Source organism: Astatotilapia calliptera, chromosome 23 (assembly GCF_900246225.1).
Source record: "Astatotilapia calliptera chromosome 23, fAstCal1.2, whole genome shotgun sequence".
Classification (NCBI taxonomy): domain Eukaryota; kingdom Metazoa; phylum Chordata; class Actinopteri; order Cichliformes; family Cichlidae; genus Astatotilapia; species Astatotilapia calliptera.
The window spans coordinates 18694241-18722150 of record NC_039323.1 but is presented as its reverse complement, the minus strand read 5'-3'; the positions used below and the strand labels follow the sequence as shown (position 1 = coordinate 18722150).

Sequence of the window (27910 nt, the reverse complement as noted above, 5' to 3'; positions counted from 1 at the left end):
GGGAGAAAAGTTGATGTAAGTGTGTCGCTGAGTGTCACCTGGCACAGCAGCTCCTCACCACTTCCTGTTCCACATCGAGGCAACAGAGAAGGAAGATACTAGTTTAGTTCAGTCATCTCACTTCATCGCCGAAACCAGTTTGAAGAAACAACGTCGTCTGGGGATATTGGTTCGGGATGGCGCTCCAGATGTGGATATCTGGCCTGCTGGTCCTCGCCTCAATGGTCTCCCCGGCTGGTAAGACCCCGAACACACTTTGAAGTTCTACACATAGATTTGAAATAGAAGAATTGCAGAGGCATCACCTCCCTTCTAAAAGCGTGACAAAAGTTAAGACAGGTTTTTAAAAATAGTTTATGATTAACAGAAACATGATACGAAATCAGACCTAAACTTGGTTTAAATCCTGCTAGCTTTATTTTTTTTAAATGCTGATTTTGCAGAAGCTAAGAAAAAAATATTTTAGTCTCAGTCATGAAGCGACTGTCAGTATGATATGGTTGAACTTTCAGAGCAGTCACAATTCAAATGCATTAAATCAGTTTTCTTAATCGACAAGCAAAGTGCTAACCCTCAAACGGATCAGAAAATTTAAAAGAAAATACCAACCGTACTTGCATAGATGTGTGTCGTCTGAATAAATAACCCCACATATCTAACAGAACAGCATCTACATAAAGCAGATTTAAAATGTTTTCAAGCAGCAGAAAGTCTTAAGCTGAATATGTCTGTAGTGGAGAATTCTGGTAGCCATGTTGGATTCTGTATCGTGTTCGTCGCGACACAACCAAACAAAGTTTAGATTTCTGTCATTTTTTTAGGGGTAAAAAGAAAAATGTTATCTAATGACCAATTTTAGATTTGAAAACCACAGTGCCATTAGCTAGCTAACACTATAAATCAGAAATGTTCTGGTGTTGATGCGTCTGATTATCACACAAGCTAATCTGTGTGGATTACCTTAAAAAAAAGGCCCATCATTGCCTAAATAAATAAGATATCTGACCCCTCTGTTTTTTAAAAAACATTACTTTTTATACTCAGAAGAAAAAGTTTATTATGTAACTTGAACCTGATAGCTAAGCTATCGGCTAACATCCACATCCGGACGTCGACTAATCAGTTTGTGCATGCTGTCGAGGTGTAAAAATGACACATAATGCGTTAATCTTTCCTTCCAGTTTGTTTAAATTCTGACTTTATTATAAATATAGACTTTCATATTCATAGGCTTCTTTGGTAGAAGTTTAATCAAGTTAATCAATCTCATGTAACGACACATCTGAACTAAAGTTGGGCAAAACTCGATGTAACAAATGTACAATCTCACTCAACAATAGGTTTATTTCTTACACTGGTGAAAAAATAACCCAAAAGGAAATCCTCATCTCAGTAAACCTCAGAGTTACATACCAGAATACACAATAAAAAATCTGTTTCTAAGCAACTATAATTGAAGACATTACATAGCAGTTGAGTCCACTTTAGAGCCAGAATAAAGCAATTACATTGTCAAGCATTAAAGCCAAGTTTAGACTATTAAAAGTCCAGTTCAAGCCACCCAAACTTTAAAGTAAATTTTGGAATCAAAATATCTTCAGCGCTTAAAGTAAAACTCAAGCCCAATAAATGAATTAATATACAAATAATCGTAAAATTAAATTGAACAAGAGTTACCATAGGATTCATTTTTGGAGGCCCTGTCAAAGACTTCCAGGTCGTTTGGAGTACAAAACCTAAAAGCATTTTCTTCCAAACTCATTGCGAACTTTAGGGACCGTGTTTGTAGGGATGCAGAGGGCCAGTCAAGCACAGAAGTGATAGTTTCCCATTGAAAGTCTTATAAAATAAAATATACCGATCATCTTAAACCAAGGCCTAGAGCCATAGATTATGGTTTAGACCATCAAATGGTCAGTTTAGATCATTAACATACAAGTTTAAACTTGAAAAACGTGCGTCAAAGTTCAACTGTTTAAATACAAACTGAAACAAATAAAATGGAAAAGTTTTTCACTGGTTGTACCAGTATTGATCACAGGAAACACCGTTTAAACCAACAACAATTAAAAGCATTGCATACCAGTTGAGACCATTTCACGTAGCATTTCACAAGCGTTTGCGTAAAGTAAATGTTCATAGTTTACATAATCAAAACTCCAGTTTATTTAGGGCATTAAGTTGATTTAATATACTTTAGCTTGAATTCTCTTTGACAGCTGCAATAAAAAAAAAAAGGGGGGGGGGGGGGGCAATAAACAAAACAATACAGAAATAAATCTAGATAATGGATAATTATAAATTTAAATTCACTAAGAGTTACCAAAACATTACATTCTGGAAACACACTTTCAGGTTTTTGGAGCAGTATTTCTTCCAAACACTTTAGGGAACAAGCTTGTTGGGACTCAGAGGAGCAGTCAGGCACAGAAGGGATTTAAAATGACTCCTTTCAATGAGAGCCTTGAAAGCATTAACACTGGCCTTTCATTATCACATTCTAATGTAGGTCATCCGTGGTCTAGTGCCATAGATAACTGTCTAGACCATCAAATGACCAGTTTAGAACGCTAATGTACCAGTGGTAATACAAGTCTCAACAATTAGAAAAAGCAACTTAATCCAGCAGCGGTTTTCAGCGTCAGTACCAGTTTAGCCTATCAGAAATCCAGCTCAGACCATTCAAGATCCAAAGCCAGTCTAGACTATGAAATGACCTGTTTAGCGCTTTAATAGATCAGTTTAAAGCTGATAAGTGTGCGCCAAAGCGAAGTATTAAAAGCGGTCGCAAAGATTAAAAAAAGAAAACGGTTAAACAAAAAGCTTTTTTAAAAACTTAAGTACCAGTTTAGACCACAGGGAATCCAGTTTAAAGCAACTACAATTGAAAGCATTGCATACCATTTAGACCAGTAGACCATTTCAAGATCAGTTTAAAACATTTATATTTTCAGACATTTAAAGCTAGTTTAGATTATCACAAACTTTGATTTCCCTAAATCAAAGTTTAGGGAATTCAATAACAAATTAAACAGTCAAAAACAAATTTAAGTCGTCTAAATATCGATCAAAGGATGAGCTAATCCGGTGTAGGCAGATCATGCTCGTTTAAAATAAGGGACCAATTCAATCACGTGTTTCCTGGACCCGAATAAAAGAATAGAAACAGTCGAGGGAAACTAAACGAAGTAGTTCCTCAAACTGTGGGGTGTAATTAGAAATGTGTAGATGTTTGATTCTAACAAAGACAAAGGGCTAGAAAATGGAGAGTTCCTCCATTTTACAGGTTGGTACACCACAGGCAGCAATACTTTTTCACACTTTAGAGCCATTTCAAGAATATAGTAACACAGATAAAAATCACTTTACCATCACCTTCCTCCGACGATGAAATAAAGTTGAGAATAAAAGCTAAAAGTAGGAGGAAATATTAACAGCAGAATTTGCAGAAATCAAGTTTGTCACTTTGGTTTTTATGAAAAAAATGAAGTTTGTGCAGCAGCACCATGAGACGTGTAGTTCGACACTTGTGGCTGCAGTGCTTCCTTAATAAGCGCTATATTGCGGCACGATAAAGGCACTACTTAGGTAACACATAAAATCGTGCTCGTTAAACAAAGTATTTTCTTTACTAAACACAGCCTTACAGTAAGCATTAAAACTGCTCAGTTCACATGTTGTAAAGACAATTAGACTTTTGTATTTGGCCGACATGGTTATTAAATGGCTAAGTACGCCTCTGAAGTGAGAAATGAGGGCCGTTTTTGTAAGTTAGGGGACAAAAATTACATTTTAGAACTAAAATAAATGCATGGCATGTAGCTGTTTAAGACTTGCAGCTCATACTTCCTGAATAGCTGCTGTCTCTCAGCTTTAACATCAGATAAAAATCACTCTTCAAGAAAGACACACCCAGACCGCAGCACCACCTTATGCCGGCCTAGTGTCCAGTATTTTGACATTTGGAACATATCTGGCACATATTCACGCCTAACTTTGGTATAAGTGGCCAAAGTATCCCAGATTATTCCCAAATGTGTCTGTTATCATGATTTAAGTGCACTTTGTGAGAGTTACAATAAATAAACATCGTTAAGTTATAATAGCGTGACCAAGGAAGGGCTACTTTTTAATATAAGTTCAAGTCAAGAAATCAGTGTCTTCTTTGTAAGTTAGGGGCCAAAGATTACATTTAGAATTAAAATAAAGGCATGAAGTGCTGCCGTTTAAAACTTTCGGCTTCTATTTCCTGAAGAACTACTGCCTTTCAACTTTAATTTAGGTTAAACATGTATTACTCTTAAACGACAACAAACACACGCCACAGTAACACCTTATATGGCTTAATGTCCACGTTTCTATTACATTTGGGCCGCATCTGGCACACATAAGTGCCAAACTGTGCTAAAAGTGATTAGAGTATCGCAAATTAGGATTAAAATCTGTCTGCTATCATGATTTGAATGCACTTTGTGAAGTTTATCCAAACTAAACAGCATATTTAGTTTTGATGGCATGAATGAGAAAGGTTTAACTAGGACCTCAAATGTTCAAACTGAGGAATGAGGATCTTCTTTTTGATATAAGGAGCAAAACGTAAGACTTCAGCTTTTTAACACTTGCGGCTTCTGTTTCCTGAATAACTGCTGTCTAAACAGTATTAGTGGTGTTCATCACTTGCACGGCCTGTTTAAAAATAATAAAAAGGACTTTTGAGCGATTTCCTGGACCACGTGGCCCGTATGTGACATTATTTTTTGGGCTACATATGGTTTTGTCTGCCTGATGCAAGGAGCCACAGTTTTACACAATAATGGCCTAACAGTGTTGTGAAATTTAGACAACATCTGGCACACAAAATATTTTCTAGTACAGTAACTGAGCTGTAGATGCCCTGAGCAGCCAGATTTAGTAATAAAGAGCAATAAGTTATGATGACATGACTGAGAAAATACATTTGGCATCTGAAACTTTTTATTGAATGTTTAAACAGAGAAATGAAGGCCCTCTTTTCCAGATAAGGGGCAAAATCAAGATTCAGTAATGATATGAAGTGCAGCTGTGTAAAACCTGTGGTTTCTGTTTCCTGAATAACTTCTGTCTCTGAGCTTCATTTGACATTAAATGTGTAATAATACAAACTAGGATGAAAGATTTTCTGTGGGGCTTTCTGGGTATTTGGGCCACACCACAGGTCCACCTTATACAGGCCAGATGCCAGGTGTGTTGTAATGGTAGGGCAGAGCTGTAAGTACTCAGAGTTGCCCAGATTTTAATGCACTTTGTGAGCTTTACATTTAAAAAAACAAACAAAACAGCATTAAAATATAATGACCAAGAAAAGGTGCATTACATGTTACATTAGCATCCGACGATTAGCTCATATGTGCAGTTTTCTGTGGCGATGGGGCAGTTCTTCTTGGGCTCTCAGACGGCGCTGTTTCAGAGTAAGTCTGCGTGCTGCAAAGCAGCCACATGTCTACCTTAAGTGTCAGTCGTATTGTGACAACTGGGCCTCGTCTGGCCTACAAGATATTTTCCAGTGCAGTATCAGAGCTATAAGCGCCCAGAGTAACCAATGTTATGTCCAAAGGTGTGATTTTAATACTTTGTAAGGTTTAGGCAAAAAAAAAAAAACACCATTTAGTTACAGTGACTTCTCAAACAGCATCTCAACCCTATTAGCAAATATTTAAACAGAGACAAAAGGGTCTTTTCTGATGTAATGCATTAAATACACCAACATGATGGCAGCTCTGAAACATTAAAAGATAAAGTGTAGAGTCGACTGTATGTATCAGACGTTTTAAAAGGATTTTTTTATGTATTGTCATTTTAATGAATTAAAATTGAAAGATTTAAAATATCCATATTAGTTTGCATTGGTTGGTTAGGTGTCTTTTGGATTAGTCTTTTCCACCATGTGATTAAGACTTTTACTTCTAATGTAGGTTTAGACCATTAAAAGATGATTTAATAACAATACAAACAGGCTTCAAGCTTGAAGTAGTCCTCTTTGTAAGTGTCTGAGGTCTAAAGGTGCCAGTGTAGTTGTGTTTTGTAGTTCAAGAGAAATAATTGACCACAAAAAGTAAAGACCCCCACTTCAGGAAGCAGTGTTGTGGTTTCTTTAGCTGTCAAAAGCGTGTTTCCCTAACTGAGCTGTACCTTGGCTCAATGTGGTGGCCAGAGAGCTGCACAAGGCACAACTCTCAGCCCCCGCTAAGGAAACACCCCGGTTCAACAGGAGGTTTAAAAGAAGCGCAAAAGATGACAGAAAATGCAACTCAAACAAAACGGCTATACTAAGCAGATGCTCAGCTTATTTTTACTGGTGTACTTTCTAGGCCCAAAGTGACACAATGAACACAGAGTAGAGGTGGAAAAAAAAACTCAACACACTAACATAAGAGAGAGCGGTGAGATGTCCTCGATTCGTTCAGGTGTTCGGATGCAAACTGCCAACTCTGACACCACAGCGGCATGTTTGCAAGTACATTTCAGGGTTTCTCAAGCTGTGAGCATCTAACTGCCTTGGTTTTAATTGCATTTCACAAGTAGGTCTCATTGACATCGAAATGTTCTTCACCACATAGACCTGTTGTAAATGCAACCAAAACAATGAAACAGCAGTGGCCACTAATTGGAAGGTTGGTTGCTCGATCCCTCGCTGCTCCTGTCTGTATGCCAAATGTTCTTGGGCGAGATGCATCTATTGGAGTGTGAGGCATGTTGTATAAAGCACCTTGAGTGCTCATTTAGAATAAAAAACTTCTATATAAGACCTAATGGAGTTTTAGCCTCATCATTCAAAACCTTGGGTGCATTACAATTGAGACTTCAAGATAGTAACTATCTGAGCTGAAATAGAGACAGCGACAGATGCGAGCTGGAAGTTAACCCATATTCGCTTTACAGATATTTCAGCAAGTAGTCAGTGCCGACTCACCAAAACATAATGAAGGGCTCATGTTTGTAACGAACCTTTGAAATAAATAGCACGCTTGATAAAAGCTCCTTGAAAGTGTGTATCACTATAATCAATAGCAGGCAGGAAAGTAGCTTCCACAGATTTCAACGTGGCATAAAAGGTTTAATTTATCCCTACAATAGAATCCCATCTGTACTGAAACAATGTACGCATAAAAGAAAAGCATCATAACTACTCATGTGCTTTAATGATTTTACAAGTGCACTTTTTTACACTGAACTTTGTTTGCTGGGCATTTGGAACCAGGTTTAACAGTTTTAGCCTGATTCAGCCCAAAGTTCTTGCACTTCCTACGGTTTAGAGGGAGAGTCACATGTATAAATAACAGCATTGTTAAAATAATGGTGGATTATATGCTTGAGTGTCCTTATCTAGGTTTCCAGGGTTAGGGTTTGAAGTGATTACCACTCTCAGTGAAGGTGGCAAATATGTTAAGGTGTTGTCACGCAACTGAAGCCTGTAATGTCTGTTAGTTGCCAACTATCAGTGGCAAACTGACACGTCGAGTAAATCGCCTCCTGCATTGATGTCCCTTTAAGCATTAACCAATTAGAATTTAGTTGTTGGCAGTCAAAACGCTGATCTCATAAAACATATTTTCCATAACTCACTCAGCGTTACCTATTGGAGTCGGCCCAACACTATATGATATTCAACTGTTTGATTTTTTAAAGAGCAGTTTAGATTAAAATGTCATGCAACCGAAAACTGAAAACTGTTGGGTATGATCACTTGACTGCAAAATCATTCTTGCGAGGACAAACACAGCTAACAACTAATCTTCAAGAGATTCATTTGCTCATCACAAAATCTACAGGAAGAAAGAACAAATCTTTGATCTTATTTGAATATTTTGCCTTTATATTTCTTTTTTCTTTCAAAACTGTCCCCTTTACTTTCTCTTAAGCAAACCTGCCACACCCTACAATGAACCACATAACCTGAGCCATTCGGCAGCAGTGCAGAAATATGCCTTGATTTAGTGAATATACTCATTAGACTATAACTTGCTTTTAAGCCAGATTGCTGTTGTCTCAATCACATGTGTATATATTTCTTTCTTGAACTGTGTGTTACTTTAATTACAACAGGACTAGCCGTTAAGTTGTTTATGGATTATTCTTTGGTGGAGAGGGGTCGAGGGGCTCTCGCTCTATGTGACACCAGGCCATTAACATCTCTTTTTGCGGCGTTAATGTTTTGCCTTTTTCTCTTTACGCGGCGTAATGGAACAAAATTTCGGGTTACTAAATTAGAAGGAAGTTAAGGTGGGCAGAATCTGCGGCCTGCATCTACCAGTCGATGAGGTTAGCGCCTCCCATGGCAACTAACAATGATGGCTGCAAATTTGGACAGTTTTGTGCTTCTGTGCTGGTACCTGGGCTTTGTTTAATGGAAATGTGTAGAACCAGTTAGATATAGAACGATTTGTGGAAACAAGTTTTGAGAGGTGCAGGCAGGCAGTACGTCAAAATTTGTTAGGAATTCCTTGATTGATTGATTGTGTTGACTAGAGGCTCTAATTCTGTTGTCTTGGCTGGAGCTGAATGAGTCTTTTGAAAGTGGTGCCATAGCTGTTTGCTCTGATTATGTTCTTTTATCATACAAATTGGAGCCCAAACTCACAATTGAACACAAATTTTAACACCCAGAGCCAGCCAGTTTAACTGTCTTGCAGGCTAAAAACTAGACAGTGCTGCTGTACAGGAAGCTCAAAGGTGATGATTTTGATCTGTAAATGAAAATGTGATCATTTCTAAACAAACAAATGCTATCAACTCCTGAGAGTGAAGTTTCTCTGCCTGGAGACAAATACAAAATCATCTGACCGAGTTTCTCTGGTTTCATTTTTTCAGGGGAACACCTGAACACATCATTTCTAGAGGTGATAGAAATGAGTCAACAGGCATGAATGTAAACTATACACTGTGAGGAGATTTTCGGGTTTAGCCTCCTCAACTTTGCGGTAACAATGAAAAAAAAAAACAACAGTGGAAAGAGCAGCAAAGACTGGGTGACATATAAAAGGCAGTAATTGTAGTTTCTGCTTAAATTGAAATCATGTGGATGGAAACATGACTCTTATCTGGTGAAGATCATTTATTTCAGAGCATACAGGAAGCCTTAGGAAGAGACGTAATCTTACAACATGCACCTTATCTTTGATTGACAGCACCCAGGTCACGCCCTTTTCTTTGAGCATTAACTACGTCTTGTCACATGCTCTTTAGGTCTCCTAGAAACGACATCCTTTTTGCTATAAGCGACAAGCTGGATTTTTAAAGGCGACCTCGGGTTCTTCATCTCTCTACTTTCATTCAGGAAACTGTCGCTGCTCTCAGAGTGTTTGAAGTCTCGCGTCTGTCAACACAACCAGCGCTTTAATATGGCTCAAACCTTTTACCCAGTCTGAAGTGTTTCACAGGCAGAGAAGCAGCCATCTGAGAATGAATGAATCCTAACAGAAGTCTGATGTGCTATCAGACATCTACACATGACACGCTGTAACGTCAGAGTAAAACTGATTTTTCCACCTCCTCACTGCTCTTTACTGTAAATGATCATTTCACATTTTAATTTCTCTTTCGGCATAAATGAAGATAAGTCTAAATTTAACATCTTCCAAATGAGTCTGTCAATGAGTCAGGAAAACCAGCCAAACATTGTGTTTCTACTTTTCTGTTAGCACTGTTAGCTCCTTGGTGTTGCATAAAAAACAAAGAAATAACTCATAACATAACAATGTTAAAAAATTATAGGACTTTCCTGCTCAAAATTGCTTTTTGGTAAGACAAGAAATGCTAAGATTCTAAATATTGATCCCATCCCATTGCTCCATCCATCTTCTTCCGTTTGTCCTATATAGGTTGCAGGAGAGCTGGAGCCTATCTCACAGAAACCAAATATAACATGAAAAACAACTCATTATGTGGAGAAAATAAAGGGAAAAATGGAAAAAATAAACTGTAAAGTCAGACTTTAACACTTTCATGCATGAATTATGACAATCTCAATCAGGAGTTTTTTCTTAAGTATTTTTATTTCTATTTAGGTATGAAAAAAATATTTTTGAACTTCATTTTTAAACATGAATTTTTCAAATGGTTTTGTGTCCACTTTTGGGGTGGGTGGCAGAGTATGGACACATCAGTGCCCAATGTAGTGGTTTATGTACAAGTAAACCATCAACACTGACACAAATACAAAGAAAAGCCTTTGAATAGCTGTCGACTGTAGTGACCACTATCTGTAAAGGGTCAATACAACAAAGTGGTTCTACAGAGTAGTCTAAAGAGCTCGGAAAGAAAAGTGACGCTTTTCTTTCCGAGCTCTTTAGACTACCATGACCTGGATGGCTGAGAACCTTCACAGACATATTGTATCGAGTAGAATTATGCGCTAAATTTAATAAAACAAAGTAAAACTGGATTAAATGTCTCAACCAATGGTGTAAAAACCGAACTGACGTTAATATTGAAGTGTAATGGTTCACCTTAAGGAGCCGTTTCCTGTTATTTCTGCCCATTAGATAAACAAAGATATCTTTATTGCTCAAGTTTCCCTTGGAAGAACATTTTCAAGGGACACGATTCTTTTGTGTATGCAGCAAAAACACAGTGGATGTACAGTAGAAGTAAAATGGAGGTGTACAGATTGTGTCAGTGGATTTCCTGCCCAAGAAACCGGTCTGAGGACCTGCAGGTCAAGACCTCAAGGCTGCGATATCATCTGCATCGAGCTCAGACAGTCCACACAATCCTCAGAAGTCATGACGGTGCCCCTGAACCTCTGTTCTTCTGAACACCTACACGTATCACATACCACCTTTATCACCTTTATCAGCTGACGGAGGCAAAATATATGTCACTGCAACCCTGTGATAGGTCAAGTGTGCCAGGTAATCTGAAAACTTCATCTCTGTGTGGTCATGCAGCTGTGGGAGTGCATCGAGCTGCCGAGTGTTAGGCCACAGTAATCTGCTCTGTTTTTGCTTCGCTTGGACTTTACTGTGATTTTTATTTCCAACAGTGCCGACAAAACAAACCAGCAGCAATCTCTCATTCATATCAAATGCACGGCAATCCAGTCACAAAGTTCACGCTGAAAAGACACAGCAAACAACCATTTAATGTAAAACACTGAATGGTTGGTCACAATGTACAACCATTCAAATCAAACCTGTTTCTAACAAACAGTCGTTCACGTTTCCTTCGCAGTAGATCCATACGCTCTATAAAACACCCCTTAACGATCGCTATTCTTTCCGGTGGGAACTTGACGTCATTCGTCTGTTTCACTGCGTAACCTGGGGTCAAGTTTTAGTTCTATTTGTATCCCTCAGCATCCAAACCAAGTAGAAACCGCTTTAGTTTGAGTCTTATATCTTTAGAAAAATGTTTGGATGGTCCTGAACCTTTAGCCTCTCGGCATTTCTTTGATTTTCATTCTAACTACTGAACTTGGCAGAAGTCTGAGCACAAGCTGATTTCCAAACTTCTGGTCAGATTTCATTTCCCAGAACTTCAGTTAATACATTGACAATCTAATGTGCGCTCTGTAACGAGTGCAGTGGAAATAGATTAGAAACTGATATGATGCCCTTTCCTAAACCCTCTTTTATGTCATTAGCAACTATTTGTGGGCGTCTAAGATGTGAATTATGTTAATTAGCTTTCAGAAAACTTCGATCTAATGCTTGATACCTAAATAAACACGTTTTAATACGTTGTCTCAGTTCTAAAGACTCCAGTCTTTCACAGCCTTTCTATGGTTTTGTGTCTGTGTATAAATGTCCTGTAAGAGAAGAGGTGGTTTTAAAAGATAAGAATCTGTGTGTGGCCATTAAATAAATACAACATAGTCAAACTCAGCTCAGTTCGTAACTATTTATTGACCAGTCAGCTTTCAACAACATCAATGGCACGGGGCCGTTTGTCGAGCAGGTTCATTGGCAACTGCCTTGTTTGAGCCACTGACTGAAATGAACTTTCAATAGTATTTTTATTCTTTTATTTGTTTTACTTCAATAAATATGACTTAAAATAAAAATGACTTTTTTTACAATGAAAGCGATTTGATTGACTGTGTGGATAGAAGACGTAGCTGCTTCCATCCACCGCTGGTTTGTTTGACACAACAACCTGAAATAAGGAGCTAAAATGAAAGACAGCAGCATGCAGGTAAACTGATATTTCAGTAAGGCAGATTTCTTGTAAACCTTGAAAGCAGCCAATTCATCTTTCCAGCAGCGATACCTGCAGCCTACAGGGGTTAGTCTAAAGAAGAGCTTAGTATTTACTCCACTTCTTTTATTCTGAAGGTTTACTTATCATTGTTTTTTGGTATTTCTGCTGTTTTATAACGCCGATGATAACACTGATATTCTGTATTTTTTTTAGATGAAGTTGGCAGTAAATAAAATAATTCAACTGATTTATTTTTTTTTTTTTTGTGGGCCAGAAAAACATCTGATTGCTGACTGGAGAGAAAAAATGTTGTACTGAATGCTGAATGCTGCAAGAAATTTTTAAAACATCAGTATTTAATAGACTCTTGAAATTTTAATCATTATTGCTTTGTTGTTTTAACCACTAAGCTTTGCTACTATTTCTATTCTTGTACAGTTTTAATGTTGCAATAATTGCGTAAGAAGCTATAGGTTAAGCTGAGTAAAGCTGAGTGTTTCCATGTTGGCTCAGTGCATTACTGCAAATCAGGGCTGTGTTGTGATCCTGTGGTTGAACAGCAGATGCAGGAAACCTGCTGATGCTGCACTCACGGACACTCTGTGATGTTGGGATCCCTTACGAGAGGTTGTGATGGAAAACTCTGCAAAGCCAGTTTTGTGAATGGTGTCTGTGAATGTTTCTGATGAGTCACGAAGAATTCGTGTAAACATAAAAAATGTCACTGATCTTTCCGCTGATGTGTCAGTCAGTCAGATTAGACAGACCGGGTGTTTCTTGAACTGTTTTTAATGCAGTTTCAGTGGAAACTCCTCCGATTCTCCTCTTCTTTACTGTCATTTCCCTTTTAGGAGAAGCAAAAACAAATAACAAATGGACTAGTTATGAAGCAGTTTAATGCAACTAGTTTAAAAGCTTTATTGAACCTGTTCTTACTGACACAACAGGCATAAAAACTGTAGAAACAACCTCTAAAAATGTACTTGCAGAGGTGACAGAGGCATGTTCTGAGCAGCTGGGGGCATTTTATATGCTAAAATATGATGATTGCATGAATTATGAAGTCCTGATCTTTACTGTTCTACCACGAGGTAATCACTAACTTCAGCTAACAGAAACAAGAATTTAGACATATGAAGGAGAAGCAATTATGTCCATCAGATATTAATGCAAAGAAAAAAACCTCAAATACATCCACATTATGAAGCATATATGTTTAAATTGCTACATCTCTCAGTTGTTTTGATATACTCAATTAAAGACAGATTAAAGAGCTCAGAATATACTTGTACTTTCAGGACATAGTAAAAGAATTTCCGCTATATCAGCTTCTTCAGAAATAATATTGCTCATATGTGACGGGATTTTCATGTTTGAACTGTGGCTCGGGTTCATGTCCAGTTACAGGACTGGTATAAATATTTAAAACAATACTTAGAAAATACATCAGTTGCATTTGTATTACCAGTTTTCTGAATGTACTGAGCGCTGAATCTTAAAATGATTTGGAAAAGACCGTTTTTAATCTCTTTTTTAAAAGGTCATATTTGTCTATAATGTTATAAAGCATCTTGCTCAAAAATACATGAATGCAATTTAGTTTGTAAAAGCTGCTGAGAGTAAGTGCACGCTAAAAACATGCATTTCCATGCCTTTCTGGTCGCAGCCTACTTTTCTTATTTGGGTCGGCTTCTGTTGGCGTAATCAAAGAAATCATCTGCATTAGTCCAAATTATATAAAATAAAACTGTAGCTCTTGATCCTGATCTTCAGTAAATTAACGTACCCCGTTATATGTATTGACTATACATTATAGTCAATACATAATTATGTATATAATGTATTACTTGTTTGACCGCCAACTTAAACAGTGCAATGTCCCAAATCCTTCAAAAACACACTGATGAAAAAAAGGTGCAAACTTTTTAACGCAGTATTTTTTCACTATTCAGTGTATGCATGTGTACACATTTTTAATGGTTTTACTATGTTTATTATATACATACATAATGCTGACTGCGTTATATGTAATATATGTATGTATATATGTACATAAATATGTTCATTTGATTTTTTGTGACGGAGCACCAGAACAGTACTGCCAGCACCTCTTTCAGTCACTCGTGGGTCGACATAGCGAAGGTGACACTGTGTTATATTGTAATATTACACAAGCTCAACAATGTAGGTACACTTCTCAAGTAGATATCTTTAGCTAGCTTACATATCATAAATGCCTATTTTTTCATTTGAAAATAATTTCCTATTATGATGGTGACACTGACGCCTGGATTTCTTATAGGAAAGATGCTTTACAGAGTGACCAATCGTATTTGAATTATTAGAGCACTACCTGCATGCATATACTACTAAAACCTAACTTCTGCTACTAGAACTACTACGCCACAAAAAATGATAAAACAACATTTGAAAAAGTACGTCTAAAGTACACGGTCTCATATGAAGTATTTCTAATTGTCTGCAAGTTTTAAATTAAACCAATTTAAATATTTCTTCCAGATATTTAAGTCTGTCTGTATTTAAAACTATACCTTGCATTAAGCCACTTACAGAACTACCTGCATGTGTGTGCTTAAACTGAAGCATTTTTCAGGCAGGTGTGTGACCTACATGCACGATGGTAGTTAGTGTGACTTCATCAACACAGGTATATTACTGGTAGAGTCTACCTATTTAAAAGCAGGCCTGGCCCATGTTTTTGCACCTAAATTGATGCATCTTTAAGCAGGTGTGGTGCTGAACTTTATGTGCATTTCTTCTTCAGCTATCATTTCGTTAAAGCAGCCACATAATGAATATTAAAACTTCAATTTAAACTTTTGAAAAAACCAGTTGTGGTACAGAAAGTGTGACCACATTAGTGTAATATTATCGAAGCACTATTGTAAAGATCTTACAAATCTTTAGTTAGTTGTAGTAACTAGCTGACATTATGACATCTTCACGCAAGCTTACGTTAGAGCTACCTGTAAGTGTGCGCTTATACTGAGGCTTCGGTTTAAGCGCATATGTTTTTGTACCTAAATTGAGGCATCTTTTTAAAGTCATAGTGGTGCAGAACGTCATGTGCATGTGTATTTAACCTGCAAAGCATGTCCAAACTTTTATGAAAGCAGGTCTGAAACAGATATATTTGTGTGTGAGTTTAAATTGTAAATCTTTTGAAAGAATACTGGTATCGAGCTGCATGCACGACAGTAGCTGGTGTCACGTTATCAGATACATAACTGCTGGGCTTTGCTGACGCCATTCTGTATCTGAGCCTTGCGAGTCTGTATTTAAAAATGTAACCTGCATGTGTCCACTGGCATTATGACTTTATGTGCGCTCATTACAGAGCTATGTACACATGTGCACTTAGATTTCTTTTTAAAAAGCCATAGTGGTGGAGAACTTTGTGTGCATGTGTATTTATAAAAAGAATTCATAAGCCATGTTCAAACCTAAATTTTGACTTTTAGTAGATACAGATCTACTGTGCATGTGTGTGTGTGTGTGTGTGTGTGTGTGTGTGTGTGTGTGTGCCACCTACAGTTGCATATTTTTTGATGAAAGTCTGGTACAGAGTTGCATAAACCGTTAACCTGCGCTGACTGTAGCTAGTGTAACTTCATCACAGCAGACATACTGATATAGTTTGCCTTTTTAAAAGCAGGCCTTGTATATGAGTGTGTGAAACTGAACATGAAACTGCACTGTGCTCATCAGATTAAACCCTAACCTCGACCACACACACACACACACACACACACGGGCTTCCTGATGTGTATATTTTCAGTTTATCTTTGCTCTTATCTAACCAGACGTGTTGTCAGCTTAAAATGACCATGAAATGAAACGTGCAGTGAAAGGAGGCGTTGCAGCTGTGATGTGGGCTTCCTTTCAGCTTCAGATGCAGAAACTTCAGGTGGATCTTTATGAGAATGAACAGAGTGGCACTCAGCTGAAAATTGTTATCTTTATTGATTAAGAAAAAAAAGTTTGAGCATGCGGTTTAAGCACCTCTGAGCTGATGTTTTTCATATCATCACCATCATGATGTGTGAAAGTGACTTTTCACTATTCTGTCATAGTTTCTCAACACAAAACTATAATTCTGTCTGACCATTCAGTTAGAAGTGTGAAAGCAGAGTTTCTTTATAAACGATGTTGATAGATGCTCGCTCTAAGCTCATACGATCACTGATTAAGGGCAAAAACCGTTTCCTGGAAACTGATGATAAGAAAAAGACGAGGAGAGGGCTTCAAACCACACAGATGAAGCAGTTAACCGCAGAGAAATGTGACCAAAGATAAAAATATATCTCATTTACAGGGTTAGGAAATACAAGATTGACGACACTGTTGATTCCTCACACGTCAGCATGTGTTTAGCCAAACTTTATATAAATGAATTTAAATGAATCTTGTGTATTTGCATGCGTGTGTGTGTTTTGTTATTTTTTTTGTTTTGTTTTTTGGGGGTGGTGATTGGTTGAGAGTCTAAAAACATTTACAACATTAACGGTGTTTCAGCACAGCACATTTCAGCGTTCACGATAACAAACATTTGATTACAATTACAGAGTTACGTGAGTGGAGTTTAACCTGTTTATCTATCTGAAGTTTGAAGAAAAGTCTGTCGAGTTTGGTGTAAAATTTGAAGTTTTAAACTCCATCTTCATTCATTTGAGCTGCTTGTATTTCAAAGAAAATGCACAGACTTCATTAAACTTTAACAAAAAAGAAAAAGCAACAACTTTATTTTCTCATGTCTCTTTTTTTTTCTCTCTGGAGAAAATATGTTCTCATCAGAATCACATGACTGACTCACATATTTTTACTGAAACTAAACAGCCCACTCCAAACAAGAAATTAAAATAATACCACATATATACATGGAAAACAGCCTCCATACAGTTTGGGCCAAAAACAGTAATCGCCAGGCTTTTCAAACTAAACACTGCTCGCGTGTTTGTTTGTCTGTTTAGCGATACAGTTACAAGAAGAAATGACGAATTTCATCAAATTTCTAATTTACTTTGGTGGGAAAATGCTTCTTTATGGTGCGTTTTCTCATAAATCACTTCTCTTTCCTGTTGAATGCCACAAGAATCACATGACTGAGGCATGTGTCAGTTATGTGGATAGGTGCGTGGCAAAGAGATTTAAAATCGAAATGCATTTAGTGCACTTTTACTAAAACCTGTCTCTATACACATCTTTATAGAGCAAATTCAGCCAAACTTCATCACCTTTAATACATTTCTTTATATTTATATAAACAACATGAATGAAAATGAAACCCGAGGTTTATTGACAGTGAAGTATTTTCTTGTGTATTTTTTGTCTCTTAAAATGCAGTTTAAGAGCGACTCTGACCTGCTTAAATGTTTAATGAGCGTCTGTGATGTGAAAACAGGCTCTGCTGCATCTTTTGGCTATATCGACACACACCGACACAAACACACACGCCCACACTGAACCACACACGAACACACACCTGTCAGTTAATGAGCCACAGCGAGCACTCGGCAGCAGCTGAGGAAACCGCCGAGCTCCTTCACACTGACGCGCTGCACAAACAAAGACTGTCGACTGCTGTTGCTGTCAACCTTATTTTTATTCAGTTTTAGTCAAAATGATAGGAAGAAGTTTTTTCTTCTATAGCTTTATTTTAAACAGTCTTTTATCAGGGTTTATTTAACACATGGAAGCCCGAACTTTTTTCTTTACATTTTAGTGAAATGCGGAAAGTTTTACAACGTTCAAAGCTTGATTAGAAGCGTAGAAGTTGTAACAACAGTTCGTGAACTGTTACCAACATTAGAATCATTTTTGTTGTGTACTATCATTTTATTGGGGCTCTTAGTTGAACACATAACTCAGTCAAGTTTGTGTTTCCTCTAACCTTTGAACTCTGATCTCCACAGAGGCAATGAACATGTACGACCCTCAACTGTGTTACATCCTGGATGGCTTCCTCGGCATTTATGGCCTCATCATCACTGCCATGTTCATCAAAGAGAAGGTGGGTTTGTTCGTTTTTTAATATTTACTGCTGATTGGATTCTAGTCTAGGAGTAAAAACAGATTCAAATCCAATTTTCATCTCTGAACCAAATCAGACCTGTTCAATAATGACTCTATAGCCTTCTTACTTCGCACTCCACAAAAGGCTGTTTTTGATTAACAGTCATTGATATTTTTCTGTAGTTCTTCAAATCGAAAGCGAAGATGGAGGAGGAGGGCTTATACAGTGTAAGTTACTATCACCTAACACCATAAACTGCTCGTTAGCCTGTTTTCCCCAATTTTAAGAGTGAATATTGGCACTGTACTGATCTTAGAATGGGAATAACTGTTGATGAGGAGAATGATGTGGATTAAAACGTGTTCTTGTTCAGGACCTGAAAGGTCAGGATCCAGGTACTTACGAGCCACTGAGAACGGGAGACCCCGAGATTGCACGAGGAAGAGTAAGTCTGCTATTCTCATACAACACATCTAATTAAGTACTGAAGTCAAATGTTTAAACACAAAAGACAAAAAAACAAATTTAGAATGTTTATATGTTTGATTCCACTTTTTTGATTCTGGAGGATAAGGCGCATTGTTGTCACACTGAATCGCCATCCTGCAGTAGTGACTGTTGCTGAGAGAGGTTTTTCTTAAACATCTCTAAAGTTATTTACAGTTTTATAATTCCCGGTTCATTTAAAATTCCCAGATCTTTTAGACCTCATGGACTTGGCGTTTTAAGTGGTAGAAAGATATTGTCACTAATCCCATTTCCTTACCTGAATGATTGAGCATGCATTGAGATTTAATGTATTAGATAAGATCAACAAAATAACAGAGCCTCAAATCTTCTTCTAGAACACGTGTAGAAAAAGCAATCCTGGATTCTAAACGAAGAACATTAGAAGAATTGTGACAAACTAAAATACTGGAGACAAACTGCAAGAACTCCCAAACTGTGGACTTCTTAAAGAAACTGGGAACCACAAACCTGTGAAAAACCTAAACCACACCAAGAACCACAATAAACGCAAAATCTTGAGTTTGTTGTTGAGTACTCTAAAATAATTATTAGGAAATGTCCTCAGGAATAAATCTAAAGGACAAGAAAACAACTAATTTGCAGGAATTTTAAAAGACTCGTCAATATCTGGAAGATGTTTGAAGAACACTAAAACGCTTCTTAAAAGTTATGAATGGAATAAATGCATGGATCAAACATATCTGGGAGAAACTGTGACAAACTAAGTGGAATAGGACAAGTTTGAAAGAATTCATTAACTATGGACTTCTTAAATAAACCCCGTTCAGAGATCAGGAAGAACAAAAACCACTGAAGAACCCAAACCACTTCTGCAAGTAGTACAATTAATTGTACAATAACCGCAGCAAATGAAGTTCAGAAGAACCTAAGTAGACTATAAGAATAACTTATACCTAGCTTATACTGTATTTGATAGTTTTTGCAAGTGGTTTGGGTTCTTCAGTGGTTTTTGTCCTTATTGGATTCATGTTTCCCTAAAAAATAAAACAGGGACCATGAACCATGACAAGGACAATTCGATAAAAATTAAGAAACAAACAAACAAACTGTTAACTACTTTTCAAAAACACTACAGGCTCCAAACCACCTGTACAAGAACTACAATAAATGTGAAGTATTCTTAAGAACTTGCAGATCATAGGTGTCAAACTCTGGCCCGCGGGCCAAATTTGGCCCTCAGCCTAATTACATTTGGCCCGCGAAGCCATACCAAATTACTATTAGAGCTGACCTACTGGTACTATACAGCTAATATATATATCGTTTAGTATTAAGCTTTGATTGTTCCATACTCAGTTTTTCAGCAAAACTTGTTTGAGTCCATAAGAAAAGATTCATTCTTATATCTGGAGGAAGATTTTTTTTTTTTTCAATAAATATTAATGTTAGCCCGCGACTTTGTTCCAGTTTTGAATTTTGGCCCACTGTGTATTTGAGTTTGACACCCCTGTTGTAGATTATGTCCAAAGAAGTTTCAAAAACAACAAAAGAATGGTTTCTCAGGAATTTTAAAGACTTGAAAGTTGTTGAAGAACCCTCAATTCATTCTTAGAGGAAGAAGGAAAAGAACCCAACATAGGTTCTCTATTTTAAAGTCTGTTAGAACCTCCTGACTTAAAATTGCACTTGTGACTTCTGTTCCTTTCTACAGAACCGCAGGGTAGCTGATGACGCCACGTACACGGTAACAAACAATATCTTATTATTAATATTATTATTATTATTTTTAATAAACTTTTTGTAAACACAGAACTCTTGGAAGTTTGCATACTAACACAGAAAACTCGTATCTGAACTTGTTATATTTTTAAATTCAGGGCCTGAACAAACGCACAGATGGAGAATATAAGGAGCTTCCTCTGAAGGTTTGTAATAAATGACCGAAACAAATTGGTCAGTTTCTCACTTCTTGTTTATCATCTACTTAATTAAATTCCATCAACAAAAACCTGATGTCTAATTATTTACACTGACATTTTTACAGCGTCCAAAAAAGAACGAACAGGTTTACCAGGTGAGTGTAAAAGCTTCATTAGCTTTAAAGAGATAAATCAAAATTAACCATATCACTTGAATATAATTTTGTGATTAAATTAAAAAAAACAACAACCTGATGATCGATTGATTTTGGTCATTTTTAGGGTCTGAGTTCGGCCACCAGGGACACCTACGACTCCCTCCAGATGCAATCGCTTCCACCTCGCTAAGAAGCCACCAAAGAGCTGCTGATGAGCCCCGTCCAGACGTCTGCTCCAGAGATTATTCATGGGAATTTTCACACCAACTGAGAACAGCTTGAGCATCTTTGTTTTACTTTGAAGATATTAAGGTTTGCCAAGTTTATAATAAGTCTGTAAATGGACTGAAAATTTTAGCCTTTCTCAGACTTTATATTTAACAAAACATCTGGAAGGTCTGTTTTCCATCAGACTTCAAACGTGCATTTAAAATTTGTCTTTTTAATGACTTAATGTCCAATATTTTACAAATATTTTTACACATTCAATAGTGATCAACTGAGATCCAACTTTTCATTCTTTTTTTACCTAACTTTTTTGCAGTTTTATAGCTTGACCTTTTGAAGTATATTAGTACATAACGAGTTAATATCCAATGTCTATCTGACTGTAATGCAAATTTAAGACCCATAAAGACAACATAGTAAAAACCAGTACGACATGTACTGGAATTTAAACAAATTTAAATTTGAAATAAATTTTTGTGCTTTTTTTTAAAACAAATATTCATATTATGTTGTGTAGTATTATGAAATCTTTTTAACTGTTTACAACTACATTACAGTGATTTATGAAACGTTTATTAATTAATTACTATACAGTCACTATACAGTCAACTAATACCAATTTTTATTTTTATTCATTTTACTTGTTGTTTTATTTTATTTTATTTTATTTTATTTTTTCTTACAAAAGGTTACCCTTTGCACATTGTATTTACTTTAAATATAAAAAAAATTTCATAAGAGTTTTCAAGAATTCCAGGATTCAGGAAATCAGAGTTGGAACGATTAATCATTTAATTGATTACCTGATTAAAAGAATGTTCAATTCTTTTACATTTTTAACACATTTTTAGATTTTGGATTAAATCATCGGTGCTGTCGGATGTAATAACTGGTATTAGAGGCTTGAAACTTACTCGGTGACATATCCGACCTCTATAAATTTTCACATTCACGTAGAAAAAAAAAGCTTACATGATTATTTCTGAATCCATATTGAGTATGTTATGACCTGGTTCTCAGTTTAAAACTGTAAACAAACAAACTGCAGTTTGTACCTTGTTTACATAAGTTGTTTAATTTAACACAGTTATATATCAGGGTATTTGTTGTGGATTAATAGCACAGTTCAAAGATTTTTAAGGCTGAAACACCTTTAAAACTGATCCAAAGCGAATTTATGAGAAAAAATAATGTAGAACTTACTTTATGATTTGAAATGGAGGCTTGCCTCTTTTGAAATGCTTTCAAATTTGATAAAGATCCGTAAAAAATGGATAAATGCCATTAACACCAAGTCTGTCTTAAATAATGAACATCTGTAAAATTTAAAAGCTGCACTAATGTGGTGTGGAAGACAGATGTTTCACAATATTCCTGAAAAGAGCTTGGTGCCGTTTCAGTGGACACTCGAGGAGCTATTTTTCACTGATGTATATATTAGGTTGTAAAATAAAAAGACATCAAAGAACTTCAGTCTGCACTTAGATCAACACAGAAAAGCTGCAGCTTCATTTCTGCTTTTTATATTTATCATCTAAAAATGATGAAGTCTTGAGTAACATCTGGAGAATCACAGCTGCAAAGAAAGAAAAACCTCAAGATTGAATCAATCAATATTCATTACATGAGTGATGGCAAAATATGAAACGATATGAAATATGAAATAAATGTAATATTTTTAAGTATGTATTTTGAAACATTTCTTCATTTGGTCTTTTTCACAATAAAAGACAAAAAAACTTTCAAATGAGCAATAAAACCCGTAAAATAAATAAAACAAAATTGGTTGAAAAATGTTCAAAAGCTTATTATTATTATTTTCCGGTTCAAATTTCTGCAATAATGAATGGGCTTCCACACTTTTCAGGTCTAAGATTTAGTTGTAATTTTTAAAAGAGCACTGCAGCTTTAAGTTACTATATGTTTTGCCTTGTCCTGTATAGAGTTATTTGTAGTTTTCTGTGTTCATGTATTTCATCTGATGTTTTGGATAGTTTGCATGGTAGTTTCTTTTTTTCCTGATATTTTCCTGAGAAGTTGTGCTGCAAACAGTTATTCTATTCCTGTATGAATATCATTGCTTCATTATTAAAGTTTGCAAAATTCTGAGGGTTTTTTTTCTCATTTCAAAATGTGTCATGAATAAATAAACAATGGCAAATGGCCTGTATTTGTATAACATTTACTAGTCCCTAAGGACCCCAAAGCGCTTTACACATCCAGTCATCCACCCATTCACACACTGGTGATGGCAGCTACATTGTAGCCACAGCCACCCTTGGTCGCACTGACAGAGGCGAGGCTGCCGGACACTGGCGCCACCGGGCCCTCTGACCACCACCAGTAGGCAACGGGTGAAGTGTCTTGCCCAAGGACACAACGACCAAGACTGTCAGAGCCGGGGCTCGAACCGGCAACCTGCAAACTCTTGATTCACGATCGCCCCTGTATAAATAAACGTGAGAGTTTTCAGAGGACTTGAAGATGAGATGCTGGATGCTTCTGCCACCTGATGGACAAACATTAAAGTACATCTCTGAACAAAAACGACTTTACAATTAGTTTTTCACTTTATGATGAAAAAGAACAACTTTTACCCTTAAAGTCCAGTTAATCTAAAATTTCATGATGAGTGATTAATGGATTAATGGGTAAATTACAGAATTTAATGGATTAATTACATGTAAACCGTTAAACGTGTTTCTTTAAAGGTCTTAATATGTTTAGAAAAAAGTTATAGCTCTTTTTTGGTAATTAAAAATAGCAAAAAAGGCTTTGTGACAATAACAGTTAAAGAACCTTTATTTTTAAATAAGTGAGGTTCAAATTTGTTGATTATCCGATGATTTTAAAACACATACATATTAAAACTGAAGAAATGAAGGGAACCTTAAGGTAACACTTAAGTATAAGTATAGAGTAGAATAGCCCCTGAGGGTGGTTTATCCTACAAGCTCAGGTCTTCTACCACAGGCCTGGGAGTTTGAGGGTCCTGTGCAGTATCTTAGCTGTTCCTGGGACTGCGCTCTTCTGGACAGAGATCTTCGATGTTGCTGTTGTAGCCACTTGCCTATAGCCCACATCTTCTCCAGCTCTTCTCTGAGCCTTTGGTATTTCTTGAGGTCCTTCATCCTGATGTTGCTCTCATTCTGTATCACTACATCTATCACTACGGCCATCTTCTTCTTCATCTTCTTCATATATCTACATTTTATTGGATTTCATGTCATGAATGCATAAAAGTACAGAGCCCCGCAGGGGACATGGGAGAAAAAAAAACTTAAGACGGACTTTTGTGAGATCTCGCAAAACTAAGTCGGGATATCTCACAAAAGTTTTAGCCGCATTCTTCGGACGCCGGCTCAAAGCCGACCGGGAGGTTGAGGCACGATGTGCCGGGAAAGCGGTGTTCCTCCCGGCTGTAGTAGGTCTCGACCTCCCGTTAGCTCGAAGCTAACGGGAGGTCGAAGGCCGAAGATTGCGGCTAAAACTTTTGCGAGATCTCGCAAAACTTTTGCAAGATCCCGAGTTAGTTTTGCGAGATCCCAAGTTAGTTTTCCGAGATCTCACAAAAGTACGTCTTAATTTTTTTTTCTCCCATGTCCCCTACGGGGCTCCGTAATAAAAGTAATACAATCTTTGATGTGATGAAATTTTAAATTGTATTGTTCTTAAAATATTTCAAATTCTGAAAATTACAACTTGTTACATTTTTGAAAACTATTTTTCATAAAATGAATTAATTTAGTAATTAATATATTGTTAAATTACATTGTTTAAACTTACAGTAATAGCTTTTCAGTGGTTTTACGTTGTCCGGTATTCGTTTTTCAAAAATAAAACTGAATAGTCTTTGACTATAAAATAAAAGACCTTGATGTAAAATTAGGTTTTTGTGTATGGGCAGAAATCTGTGCCATCAGAAACTGAATTTGAATAAGTTCATTTTGAATTTGAATTGCTCAGATTGAATCTGAATTGTAACTTGAATAAATGCTTTTGAAAAACGAATTTGAATTAGTCTAATTTGAAATTGAATTTATGGTTTGAAAATGATCATCACTAAATTGAAATTGAATTTTATATTTTGAAAATGAATTGATTTGCTTTGAAACTGCATTTTATCCTTTAAAAATTCAGCTCTCGAATAATTTCAGTTTCACTTCTCACCATTCAATTTCAGTTCCAAAATTCAGTTTTTTGGAACTTACATCCGGTTCCGGTTCAAGCGCAGATTAATAGAACTACGTTTTACTAGCGGACCGAAAGTGTTACTGACGGGAATCTACAGCGTCTTGAGCTGAATTAAGACTTCAGAAGTCATTCGTCATGTCGAATGACCAGCGGATGAACTCTCAGGTTGGTAATAAATGTATTACATGTATAAGAACAAGCGTCATGTTAACAAATGATAGCCGTACGGTAACTTTTATGCTTATTGTAGCTGTTAGCTAAAAACGCTAATTTAGCGTAGTTTGCCCTGAATTCAGCTTTGACAACAAATATGATCGACTGTTTCTAGTAGAATTCCAAAGTTGTCATCTTGGACCCTCTCAGAGTACCCCCTCTGTATGCTTGCAGAGACCCCTACAGTAGGGAAACATGCAAAACGGTGTCCAAACCTTTGTGTTTTAGCTTTATTTATGTCTTACACAGCATCCCAACTCTTTAGCTAACTTAATAACTTTAGCTAAAGTGAATAGTTAGTCTAATTCATTAGTGCAGCATTACTGGATCACCTCTGTTTGAAGTGATATAATATGATATACAACTTTCACTGTGTTTAACTACCATAATAATTCTACTTAATTAATTTTTTTTTTAAAGCATACTGCTCCATTAATATGTTTGACAGGCTGAAGTTGTCGGGTCACCTCCTAAATCGACCATCTTTTACAGGTGTTTTGTGCCAGAAATGGAGTGTCCACTGAAGACTGAAGATACTGAATCTCTACGCCTTGCCATCCATCCCTCTTGTGCCTTCATCTAGACAAGAGACAAACTTAACCACTCTCATATGCTCTGTACCTACATCACCTTCCCTGACAGTCGTAGCTTGGCTCATCTGAGGGTGAAATTATAAGAATGTGTTATTTTGCAAAGTGCTCTCTAGGGTTCCTAAATAAAATATGGCATTGAGGTCTTTTGAATTAATCCCTTCTTCTGAAATATAAGAACCTCTCCTGGTTTTAATGGCACTTTGGATTTCCTTACTTTCTGTTCCACTCCCAACCCCAAATAGATGCTGACAAGCTGCCACAGTAACATGGAAGAGGGAAAGAAGTTGGAAAGGACTACTACAAATAAACCTAATGCCTAACAATGTAAAATAAGAACAATAATAAAGATAAGATGAAGTAACAAGTTTTTTGTTTATTCCAAATGATCATCCAGATGTCTGTGACATGTGATGACAAACACCATAATGGAAGGCCTTGGTCATCACATGCTTAAACTCATATATTTTTGCATATGCTGAACAGGCAGTCAGACATGCTGTAACTGTGGGGTAGAAAACAGCATAAACACCATACGGCAGTCCTCGAGGGCATGGAAAAGTTGCATGACACTGGCCCTTGAGGACTGGAGTTTGAGACCCCTGTCATATGGAATATGACAGGTGTGGTTGAAATGCATGAAGACTCTGAAGCTTCTCTTCTCTTCTGGCAGGACAGGAATGTGGCCTTGTCCTGTGAGCCACTGTAAGGATGTACTTAGAGTAGAACTGGACTGTCACCGGCCTCAGGCTCTTCACCCTTTTCAAAGACAAAGCAGTCATTTAGATAAAATATTAGATATTGTTTACCTGTAAATGCACAAAGTAAATTTAGAAATATAATTATTGTCAAGAGTGAACAAGCACTGATAGTGTAATCTACAGCTGTGGCCAAACGTTTAGAGAATGAGAAGTGTTGTTTGCTTATTTACAAAGTTTGCCGTTTCAGTGATAGTTGTAAATCACATTATATCACTTCAAACAGAGGTGATCCAGTAATGCTGCACTAATGAATTAGACTAACTATTCACTTTAGCTAAAGTTATTAAGTTAGCTAAAGAGTTGGGATGCTGTGTAAGACAAATAAAGCTAAAACACAAAGGTTTGGGCACCGTTTTGCATGTTTCCCTACTGTAGGGGTCTCTGCAAGCATACAGAGGGGGTACTCTGAGAGGGTCCAAGATGACAACTTTGGAATTCTACTAGAAACAGTCGATCATATTTGTTTGTCAAAGCTGAATTCAGGGCAAACTACGCTAAATTAGCGTTTTTAGCTAACAGCTACAATAAGCATAAAAGTTACCGTACGGCTATCATTTGTTAACATGACGCTTGTTCTTATACATGTAATACATTTATTACCAACCTGAGAGTTTATCCGCTGGTCACTCGACATGACGAATGACTTCTGAAGTCTTAATTCAGCTCAAGACGCTGTAGATTCCCGTCAGTAACACTTTCGGTCCGCTAGTAAAACGTAGTTCTATTAATCTGCGCTTGAACCGGAACCGGATGTAAGTTCCAAAAAACTGAATTTTGGAACTGAAATTGAATGGTGAGAAGTGAAACTGAAATTATTCGAGAGCTGAATTTTTAAAGGATAAAATGCAGTTTCAAAGCAAATCAATTCATTTTCAAAATATAAAATTCAATTTCAATTTAGTGATGATCATTTTCAAACCATAAATTCAATTTCAAATTAGACTAATTCAAATTCGTTTTTCAAAAGCATTTATTCAAGTTACAATTCAGATTCAATCTGAGCAATTCAAATTCGAATTTAACTTATTCAAATTCAGTTTCTGATGGCACAGATTTCTGCCCATATTTGTGTTTTTAAAATCATATACATAGCATTTTGTGTGCACATTTCTTGCTTTGGTAAGTATACGAAAAACCTCAAAGCTACAATTTTCCCTAAATGTAG

The 27910-nt window shown here is 36.6% G+C and overlaps 1 protein-coding gene across 1 annotated transcript; it reads left to right on the top strand.

Annotated features, from left to right (window-relative positions):
- The first annotated feature begins 89 nt into the window (after positions 1–89).
- Positions 90–22745, top strand: cd247 (CD247 molecule). Its single transcript, XM_026157561.1, has 8 exons — positions 90–237; positions 18111–18208; positions 18394–18438; positions 18585–18656; positions 20394–20426; positions 20560–20607; positions 20727–20756; positions 20884–22745. Exons 1-8 carry the CDS (start codon positions 177–179, stop codon positions 20947–20949), a joined length of 453 nt encoding a protein of 150 aa, XP_026013346.1. The 5' UTR covers positions 90–176; the 3' UTR covers positions 20950–22745.
- The last annotated feature ends 5165 nt before the right edge of the window (positions 22746–27910 follow it).